At 40.8% G+C, this 11,329-nt stretch overlaps 1 protein-coding gene across 1 annotated transcript; it reads left to right on the top strand.

Annotated features, from left to right (window-relative positions):
• The first annotated feature begins 2,719 nt into the window (after positions 1-2,719).
• On the top strand, positions 2,720-7,301 carry samd9l (sterile alpha motif domain containing 9 like). The gene is made up of 2 exons (XM_016540151.1): positions 2,720-2,723; positions 2,812-7,301. Exons 1-2 carry the CDS (start codon positions 2,720-2,722, stop codon positions 7,299-7,301), a joined length of 4,494 nt encoding a protein of 1,497 aa, XP_016395637.1.
• Positions 7,302-11,329: the final 4,028 nt, after the last annotated feature.

Genomic DNA, 11,329 nt, shown 5'->3' with positions numbered 1-11,329 from the left:
GTAACGTACTCCCTCATGACTGGTGTCAGTGCTATAAAGTGAAGCATCAGCTTCAGCTTTTCCCCCTGTCGTTTATCCAGCGTTTACTAGTGTTGGGTCGTTCTTGAACGATTCGTTCATTTTGAACAAATCTTTAATGTGACTTGGAAAGAACGAGTCATCTCGGGGAGTTAACCAATGTAGTCTGAGCCGGAAAGAGAATTGATTAGTTAATCTCTCGAGTCTTCAGGTTTGAGTCGGTCGTTCATCGCGTGACAGCCCCATAAGTGGTGAGCTAATCATAGACTGAAGACCCAGGTAAACAATGAATTAATCTTTTCTGTTTCTTATTGCAGTTTTGTATTGTTTGTAGTGTGATCAACGTTTGCGTAAGTAGTAGACGTGTTAGGGAAGTAACACGTAACATTTTAATTATATTTTGCTAAAATGAACGAAATGAACGAAATGACTCGGAAAAAAGATTCGTTCATTTTGCTGAACGAGACTCAAAGGTCCGAGTCGGTAAAATGATCCGAACTTCCCATCACTAGCGTTTACCCCTCACGTCACTAGCTCCGCCCTTGTGCCATAGCTTGTGACCGGAAGAGAAGATGAGTCATTTTGAGGGGGAGGGGAGGTTAAAGTTTTTGATTAAAGATTACGAGGGCACATGAATTTAAAAAATATAATGAAGTGCACGGATAAATTATTTATAATAAACACTACAGTATTCCATTAAAAAATAAGAATTTTCAATTTTGATTTCATGGTGACTTTAAAAGGTCGCAATCTAGATTTAAACACATGCGATCTTATTCATAGATGACGATAATTCAATCAATTAAATCACAATCACATCAGAATATTTAAACCTGCTTTCGCGTAGCCGCTGATCCAGAGAGAGCAGCGCTCATCATGTACTAAACTTTATGTTTGAAACAGCTTCACAAACATTTTACAGTAGGCTACGTTTCTGTGCTGCAAACATAAACGAAAGTATTGGGATAAAAGTTTATAGTCCGGATATGATGTTGTGGCAGCCCAGCCGTGATCAAAATGAAATGACCTTTGGAACTAAATTAAGACTGTATGTTACATTATGCCAATAGGCATGACCAGTGACTATTAAAATGTATTTGATGTCTGATTCATTCATTCAAGAGATTTGTTCAAAAACTTTGGACGAAACAAGTCTTCATTCATTTATTTCAAGCGATTAAAAAAAAAAAAAAAAATTATTTAAATTAATAAATATTTTTAAATGAACTAATTTATAACATTTTAGACATTTAGACTAATGTATAACATTAATTAAAACATTTTGTCAGAACCTCAAGTAAATTAGCCTAATGTTTTGTTTTCAGAATCTCCTTTTCTTGAAAAAGCAAAAGGTGGGTTACAATGAAGCAATTTCAATGGATGTGAATTGGGCCAGTCGTGAATTTTCATTTTTGGGTGAACTAACCCTTTAATATTTGTGACTAACACCAGCGATTGCATATGTGGCTATGGAGTGGAGATAAGTTCACTGGTTTTAGACTGTTCTTTTTTTCTGCAGTCAAAGAAAGTTAAATTAAGACGGTCAGTGATTTCTCTAATTTAAAGACATTATCAAGAATTCTTTATTTCAATCTGCAGTCTAATAAAAGCTAAGAAAATAAATTGAATTAGCTTGTAGGCCTATAGACTATTCTATTTTTTCTTAACTTCTAACTTTTTCTTATAATTCGTAATGAAGAATATTTAAATTAACTTCATAACGAATAGGCTATTCTTCATAACGAATTTTCTTAATTAACGAATATACGAAAAATACATAGCTGTTCTTCAAAATTATTTTTTAATTTTAAAATCATCTAAATATAAATCATTTTATATATAGTTTAATTATATGTAATCGTTTTTTGTCAAATGGATGAGGAAATTACAGTGCCTTGATTTTTCTACAGCTCTTCTGTCAGCTGTCAAAATGCAGTGTTGGGCAATTAAGTAACATTGGGAGCATTAACATGTCTTGTAGACTAATATAATGAAAATTTTAAAACACAAATAGCATTTTTAAATGAGTTTTGTTTCTGAATAAATTAAGCAGTAATGTTTTATTTTGTTCTAACTGGTAACTTGGGAACTGTAACAAAAAAAATAGCCTACCGTTTTTACTCAGAACCAATTCATTTATAATCCCTGATTTTAAACATACATGAGATAACAAACATGTTATTAGGTGACAAAGTTTAAAGACAGCGCTGGAAATGTTATAATAAAGGAAAGGAAAGGAAGTGTGAATTTGTGCTCACCCATCCAAGTGCACACACACACATAGTTCACATAGTGAACAAACACACACCGTGGTGTGACCACACCCGTAGCAGTTAAACATATCTGAAAAGACATAATGAAAGGTGTCTACACATATATACATATATATCTGGGCGTGTGTTCACAGTGTGTGTGTGTGTTTGTTCACTACTCACTTGCACCAAACCTCTAAATTTGGAATAGTAGTTCTGTATCGCTGTTTCTACAAAAATATGAATCCCGTTGCTTTGCAGATGTGATGCATTAGCACTAAACAGTTAAATAAATGCATTTCTTTAATGAAATTAATCCAATTTTTCTGGACAAAATACAGATGTTGTATTGTCGAAGGCCATAACAATGTAATTTCTGTTTTTCAAGGTCCGCAATGTTATGGTTGTCTGTGTTTGGACTGTGAATGATCACTAGAAGCCATTAAACAATGGGCAAGTATAAAGTTGTTTTTCAGTACAGTCATTGTTTTAAAGTTGTTTAAATAAACTTATCTCACTTTAAACTATTTTTGGTTTGCAGAAAAGCCAGAGGATCCTCCACTGGAGACATGGACTGAGTCTATGGTGAGCAACTGGTTAACATCAATAGGAGTTAAAGAAACATACATCAAAAAACTTAATGAAGAGGAAGTAGATGGCCGTATCCTTTGTGAACTCTCAGAAGAATATCTGGAAAAAAAGATTGGACTGAAATCTGGGCCTGCGCTTTTGATAATCAAAAAAAGAGACGAGTTAGTAAATTCACAAAAAGCCAGGAGCAAACATTTACACAAACAAACTTCTGGAAAAAATGACCATGAAGCAAGTGCAATTAAAAGGGTTGACACAAGAGCCGATATCAGGGAAGAGCATAAAGAAGATTCTGTGTCTGTGATAACAACAAAGAGAGATTCAAAACTACGACCTTTTGATATGAAAGGTGTTGATTTTACATATGTTAAAAACAGTGTACTCTTACCAGAATCAGGGGTTGTTGATTTTATTAGTCCATGTCATGAGTATAAGTCATTTGCCATTGCTGCAACACTGGACCGCCAAAGACTACAGGCCAAGTTCGCAAAGGAAGTGCTGAAATTTGCTACAGGTTGTATGAATGTTCGTACAAATGGCACAATACATTTTGGTGTCATGGACAGTAGAGGTGACACTGGTTATGTACATGGCGAAATCATTGGTATTCCTGTTAAGGAAAAAGACGTATACTGTGATGCATTAGATTACATAGAGAGGAGTTTCTCTAGCTCTGAAGGCGAACTTGTACGATTTTGTATTGGTGAACCTCAGTTTGTTCAAGTAGTCTGTTCAAACAGCACAGAGGAACTCTACATTGTGGAGGTTGATATTAAGCCCACATTGAGCATAGTTAAGAATAAGGTGTTCTCTGTTAGCTTGCCAAATTTCAATGAGAAGGCAAACAAAGTTCAGCTTGAGAAGAACACAGCTTTTCGCAGAGTGGGTTCTAAAACCGAACCAGTGGCAGACCTCAGTGAGTTCTACCAACGCATCAGTTTTAGGGATGCTCGGAGAGAAGAGGCAGAGAAAAGGCATAATTTTATAGCACCAGAACTGTCCCAGAACCTGGGGAAAAAGCTCATCATGCTCATAACAGGTGGAAAGAAAATAATGGACAAGGAAAAATGGCACATACTGGTTACCAACCGATTTCTGGAGAAGGATCTGCAAAGCATTGATTTTTTGCTCAATATGAACATCTTCTGCATGTTTGACTTTGATCCAGATTCCAACGTGTCGGGGCTATGCCATGAATACAGTAAGCACCATGCAGTGAACCGCCATTTCATGCAGAACTACAAAATTCCCAGTGGCTTAAGCATCCGAGAATTTGAGAGTCATCTGCGTTTGTTTGATCAAATCAGCTGGATATTTTGCAATGGCCGGAACGATTTCAAAGGCAACGAGCCTCCCTGTGATGAGAAGACCTGGGTTAAAACAAAAAGGACCCTCCTAAAAGATTGTGTGTCACTGATTTGCAAAGATATCTTACCCAAAGGAACCTTTCATGTGATTTTCCTCCTTACCTCACCTGTTGATACACCTTTCCTAAACACGTTCTACGAGTTCATCACCGACATGGAAGGACATGAAGACATTATCTGCCTTGCAGAATCGGAGGAGAATTTCAAGAAATGGCAGCGCTTTGCTCTAGGATCCTGTGACATGGAAACAGTAAATAGTTCAAGTGTTGTTGGGATGACAATAAGTCAAATAAATGCAACCCTCCAACAGGTCCAGCCTACCACTACACGGGCAATGAAACGATTACCAATCCGTGTCAAAGGAGAGTGTTTTCTTGATACTCGAGAGGAGGAAATGAGATGTTCTTTAGAGATTCTGAGTCTAAACCACTGTGAAGAAACCAGTCCTGAATTCATTGAATCTGAAAAGGAGACAATTGAGCAGCAGTTTTACCATGGAGGAAAAGTAACTTGGATGAATCTCTGGCTTGCGGATAAAAACATTGTCGGGGAGGTTATTCAAAGAGATGCTTACAGTGAAGTCAACAGTCTGGTGAAGGACTGTCTTTGTTGGAGTTTGGACCGGGCACCCATCAGCTGCATCAACATATACCATCATCCGGGCAGCGGTGGTAGTACAGTGGCAAGGCAGATACTGTGGAATAACCGAAGAGATCTAAGGTGTGCAGTTGTAAAACCTTCATACTCGGCAACGGTTGTTTCAGAAGATGCCATCTGGCTTCGAGAATATGAAGAAAAAGATCCCCAAAAATGCCTCCCTGTACTTCTGCTGTTTGAAGACTGTGATCAAGAGTATTTAGAAGATGTCAAGCATGAATTGACAGTGGCTGTCAATACCAAGAAAATAGCACGTGGAACTCTCTGCTTCATCCTGCTGAGTTGTAGGAGATCTCACAATCCAGAGAAAATGTGCAAGGAATCTGTTCAACAGAATGTTTCTATTACTCATAAGCTTTCAGAGACAGAAAAAAAGCAGTTTTCCAAAAAACGACAAAGCCTTGAAGAACAGTTCAAGCCAGAATTCATTCTAACATTTGTCCTGATGAGTGAGGAATTTGAGAGCCACAAAATTGCTGAATATGTGAAGCAGTTTGTCAAGCATTTACTGCAAGGCATTGATCACAGTTCTGTTGTTACTAAGCTTGTTCTGTATGTGGCATTGCTCAACACTTACGTGCAGAACTCATTCATCTCTCAGTCACATTGCGAAGCTCTCCTGGCTCTTTCCTGTCATTTGGATAGATTTAGACAACATGCCTTTGAGACTTCTCTAAGTGAGCAAGCTAGATTGGTCTTAATACATTTGAGAGATGAAAACACCTACATTACCTTGATCAGAATCATTCATCCATTGGTTGCCAAGGAAATCCTCCACCAACTTTTGGGTGACAAGGAACCACAAAGTTGTCTCGCTTTGGATCTTCTCAACAATGATGTGCTGTTTGAGCACAGGTTTGCTAAAGATCAGTACATGAAGTTCTTGCGAGATCTCTTCATGACACGCCGCAGGATCAGCAAAGGTGATGAATTGGACAGCTTTTTCTCCCCCCTAATTGAGCATGTAAGAGAGAAAGAGTGTCCAGATAAAGCTATTGAGCTTCTCAAGGTGGCTTACAAGCGTTTTCATGAGGATGCATTTTTTGCTCAACAACTGGCTCGACTCAATTACAAACATGACAGATTTGAAGAAGCAGAACAGTGGGCAAAAACTGCAGTAGCAAAAAGACCGAACAATTCCTACTTTCTTGATACCAAAGGTCAGGTGTACAGGCAGTGGTTCATAGCAAAATTTAAAGCCATGAAGCAAACTGAAAAAACACCTGAAAGTATAGTAGAAGCTGTGGAAACGGCACTAAAGGCTATTGAATGTTTTCAGGAATGTGAGAAGGCAGCAGTTGAAGACAATGACACCATTAACAATGCTGGCTTTTTTGGAGTAGTAGAAGTAGGATCCGAATTGCTGAAGCTAATTTCCTCTCTTGATGTGTTCTCAAGAAGAAATCATTCCCAATGCATTAAATACCTCCTCACAGGTTATGTGCCTGCTGAGGTAGAAATACCATGGGAAAATTTTCATGGGAAGCTGAAAAACCTACAAAAAATAATGCTGGAGGCGCTGGAATGGATTTCAGAAGACTTGAGTTACTTCCAGACTGACCTGAACACAGATGAGGAGAAGACATCTGAGACTGTTGAGAGGACCACAAAGCACCCCATGCACTGGCTGGTGAACAAGTCTTCAACTTATGGTAAATACTTTAGTGGTGTTTCTCAAAGTAAAGATCAAAACCAAGGGAAGTTAACTCCTGTCATGAAACGCATGATGATTTATCATCACGGTGGGGGAAACATCACAACCATTTTTTCCCTCCTAACAAACCAGAAAGTTTGTTGTGGTCCTAACAAACCAGAAAGTCCTGTCATGGTTCTGGAGCAAATTATTTCACTTTACCCAAGCAATCCAATGGGGGCGCAAATGCCACAAGCGGACCTTGTCCACTACATAGCATCACACTTTGCTTTAAGTTGCCTCTCAACTCAGTCACCCAAGCTGGCTGCATTTAAGGATCTACAAAGTCTGAGTGAACAGTTTCCTAAAGAGAAACAGAGATGCTTATCAAGTGCTCTTTTCTTGCTCGTCTTACTTTTCTGGCCAGAAGAGCAGGATACAGAAGTGGATAAAGAACGCAAGTATAAGACTGTGCTCTCTGCTGTTGAACACCTCCAGAGACTCTATGACAAAAAATTGAAAGACATCCCTCCAAGGAAAAAGAGGATCTACACTCATTTCTTCCTGAGCAATGGGACTGGGTTTGAAAAATTTGTCCACAAGAGTAAGTTTGAAACAATCACAAAAATGTTCTCCGTTTCAGAAAAACGTCTGAAATGGTTTAGTGGACAAGTATGGAAAATGCCAAAAATGTCTAAATTGCTGAAATGTGTCACAGGCTGGACGGAGGATGAGAAGGTATTTCTGGAGGGTCCCAAAGGAATGAAATTTCACCCTAACTGATGCAGTGAATAGCTTCTCATTTTCTTAAACAACCATGTCGGAAGACACATCCTGTGGTCGTGGAAAATATGTTAATCTGTTTCAGAAGGGTCAAATTATTGGCATGCATCAAGCAAAGAAAACATCTTTGGAGATTGCTGAAACTACTAAAATTGGGTTAAGAACTGTCCAACGCATTATTAAAAACTGGAAGGATAGTGGGGAACCATCATCTTCGAGGAAGAAATGTGGTCGAAACAAAATCTTGAATATCACTTAAACGCTTGATGAAATCAAATCGTAAAAAAACAACAGTAGAACTCACTGCTATGTTTAATAGTGAAAGTGAGAGCATTTCCACACGCACAATGTGAAGGGAACTCAAGGGATTGGGACTAAACAGCTGTGTAGCCTTAAGAAAACCACTTATCAGTGAGGCTAATCGGGGAAAAAAAGGCTTCAATTTGCTAGGGAGCATAAAGACTGGACTGGACTTTTTCTTGGTGAAAAATTAATGCAACTCTGGATGGGAATAAATGTTGTGACATTGAAGAAGCTTATCGAAATGATGCCACCGCGAATGCGTGCCGTACTCAAAGCTAAAGGCGGTCCAACGAAATATTAGAGTGTGTGACTTTTTTTTTTGGACGGGCAGTGTATATATGTATGTATGTATGTATTTTTTATTAAGCAGCATTTGAAGGTATAAGAGTATTTGAAAGAGTATTTAAATGCCATTTGGCTATTGATAATACTATTTTTCTTAAAAATGATTCAGAAATAATAAAAGTAGTTAATTGTATTAAAGAGTTTTCCTCATTATCAGGTCTTAAAATGAATATAAATAAATCATTGCTGTTTCCACTTAAAACATGTAATTTAACGAAATTACACGGTGTTCCTATATAACAGTTATCTGTGTGTACATTAATGAGGAAAAAAAATTAACTTAAATGATTTTAGCAAATGGCTGCAATATAACAAAGAGTGAAAAATTTAAGGGGGTCTGAATACTTTCCGTACCCACTGTATATAACACAGTAACATATTTAAGAGTCATTAGTTAGATCACAACACTCATCAACCCATGAATCCACTTGTTCATGGGTTCACAGAGGTCAACGCCTCTTAGCTGCAACCCATTGAAATTTATGTTTAAATTATGACATGATCAAGCCTTGTTTACTGATGGGACTTTGGCAGTTTATGGAAGGCAGATGGGGCCAAAAGTCTTTAAATGGAATGCATGAAATTCAACCATGCACTGTTTGTCCACATTAAAGGTGGGGTATGTATTTTTTCAAAAACACTTTAGAAAGGTACCAAAACAAACTTGTAGCCAATCAGCAGTAAGGGGCGTGTCTACTCATGATGGGGACGAGAGAGTGTGCTCAGTGCACAGGACGGACATTAGCCAAGCCGAGCGACGACAGAAAGATAGAGATGGCGGATAAAAAAACAAAAGAGGAAAACGTCTGCGGAACAAAAGAAGGCTTACGATAAGGCAATAAGTATTCTTTCAGAATCAGCTGATTCTTTCGGATCAGCTTTCCAGCGCTGGAGAGAACTCAAGGAGCGGGAAGGCCTGAGATCGGTCGCCGAGGTTGCTTTGTTTCTTCTCGATAGGTGAGTAACATTGGTTTTGCTTTGTTTCACAGAACTAATATGTGCTGTTAAAACATATATGCACGTTAAAACACACAGTACAACCAAAACACATTCGACCTGTATTACCATAGTGTTACATCGAGGTGTATGTTGTGCCTATGCATCTCTCGCTCTCTGTCTTTCTCACAGATGGCCCCGCCCTAATTGAATGCGCCGGTACGTGCCCCGTGGTTGGCCGAGGCTGGAACTGTGCATCTTTCAAAAACGCAGCGAGGCTGATCTGGATGTGGGATGTTGTTGATGGTGTTGTTGGTTGAATGTTGGTTGGGGAAGTCGTGGCCTAATGGTTAGAGAGTCGGTCTCGTAACCCAAAGGTTGCGGGTTCGAGTCTCGTACCGGCAGGGATTGTAGGTGGGGGGAGTGAATGTACAGCGCTCTCTTCCACCTTCAATACCACGACTGAGGTGCCCTTGAGAAAGGCACCGAACCCCCAACTGCTCCCCGGGCACCGCAGCATAAAAAAAAATGGCTGCCCACGGTGCTCACGGTGTGTGTGTGTTCACTGCTGTGTGTGTGCACTTTGGATGGGATAAATGCAGAGCACTAATTCCGAGTATGGGTCACCATACTTGGTCACATGTCACGTCACTAATTTGTGATTACTGATAAGAAAAGAAAGATAATCTCTGTATAGCGACTTTTTGTAAATATTGTGAAATCTGTTTTGGTCTTTTTCTTTTCTATAGACCTTACCCACCCAGAGTTTTGTTGTTGTTGTAAAGTTTTCATCAGATTGTTTTTCTTTTAACATGGCTGTGTGTTTTCGCCCGTTATTGTAAATATTGTACATATCACTTCATTTCAGCACGGAAGCTGTAGGGATTGGGTGCCATTTTTTTTGTAACCTATGCATTTTCTCCTGTTTTTGGGCTAGTCAGGGAGTTAGTTCAGTCCCTGTATTAATTTGTTTGAACTTTTTCTTTTTAGGGTAGTAAGATTCTTTGGGAAAAAGGTAGTTTCAATTTTTTTGTTTATTATTTTGGCCTTGGCCCAACCCTGAAGCCCATTCGCTTCCTTTTTTGTGTGCTGTTTATTGCCATTGAACTTGACTAGTAAAAAAAGAAAGAAAGAACGAAACATCACAACACTCCGGTGTAAAGATATTTATTTATGTTATTCTCCTAGTGTCACGCTTCACACAATGAGGACTGGAACGAAGGAGCGAGGAGACGAGGGATAAACTTCAGCATGGACTTTAATACAATGAACGCAGGGAAACAAACAGGAACTCAGGAGTGACATCCAGGAAGGAATTCAACAACCGACAACACTAAATGAAATGACTTGGGTTTTTAAACACAGGATAACGAGGGAGATACACCTGGAATCAAATGAACAATCAACATGAGGGAGAAACTGGGTCACCTGGGGCAAAACACACACAAAACATGGAACTGAGTCTGACATCACTCCCCCCTCCCGGAAGGCGCGTCCTTGCGCCACACAACATCCAACAGGGAGGTTCCAGAGCGGTACCCGTTCGGGGTGCCATGGCGGGTCAGGAGACTCGGGAGGCCATGGCGGATCAGGAGACTCGGGAGGCCATGGCGGATCAGGAGACTCGGGAGGCCATGGCGGATCAGGAGCCTCTGGAGGCCATGGCGGATCCTCCGTGGCCTTAGCTGGCTTGGCCACGGGTATATGGCCCCCCAAAAAAAATTGTCTTGGGGAAAACTAGAAATCCTGGGGGGCGCTCTGGAGGAGCAGGCACTTGAGTCCTCCTTGGGCTAAGCACGGGGACAGGAACCCTCCCTGGGCTTAACTGGAGAACAGGAGCCCTCCCTGGGCTAAAATGGGGAACAGGAGCCCTCCCTGGGCTAAACGGGGAATCAGGAGCCCTCCCTGGGCTTAACGGGGGATCAGGAGCCCTTCTTGGGCTAAAAGGGAAACCAGGAGCCCTCCCTGGGCTTAACAGGGAATCAGGAGCCCTCCCTGGACTTAACTGGGGATCTGAAGCCCTACTTTGGGCTTAACTGGGGATCTGGAGCCCTTCCTGGGCGGAACTGGGGATCAGGAGCCCTTCCTGGGCTTAACTGGGGAACAGGAGCCCTTCCTGGGCTTAACTGGGGAACAGGAGCCCTTCCTGGGCTTAACTGGGGAACAGGAGCCCTTCCTGGGCTTAACTGGGGAACAGGAGCCCTTCCTAGGCCAAACGGAGAATCAGGAGCCCTCCCTGGGCTTAACTGGGGATCTGGAGCCCTTCCTGGGCTTAACTGGGGAACAGGAGCCCTCCGTGGGCAATACGAGGAACCAGGAGTCCTCCGTGGGCTTAACTGGGGATCAGGAGCCCTCCGTGGGCTATACTCGGGAACTGGAGCCCACACCGGGCTGGATTCGGGGACTGGGAAGCGCTTACGAGGAGCTGGCACTGGAGCGTGCTC

The sequence above is a fragment of the Sinocyclocheilus rhinocerous genome, unplaced genomic scaffold (assembly GCF_001515625.1).
Source record: "Sinocyclocheilus rhinocerous isolate Xijiao unplaced genomic scaffold, SAMN03320098_v1.1 scaffold2593, whole genome shotgun sequence".
Taxonomy (NCBI): domain Eukaryota; kingdom Metazoa; phylum Chordata; class Actinopteri; order Cypriniformes; family Cyprinidae; genus Sinocyclocheilus; species Sinocyclocheilus rhinocerous.
This window is presented reverse-complemented; position numbering and strand designations above follow the sequence as displayed.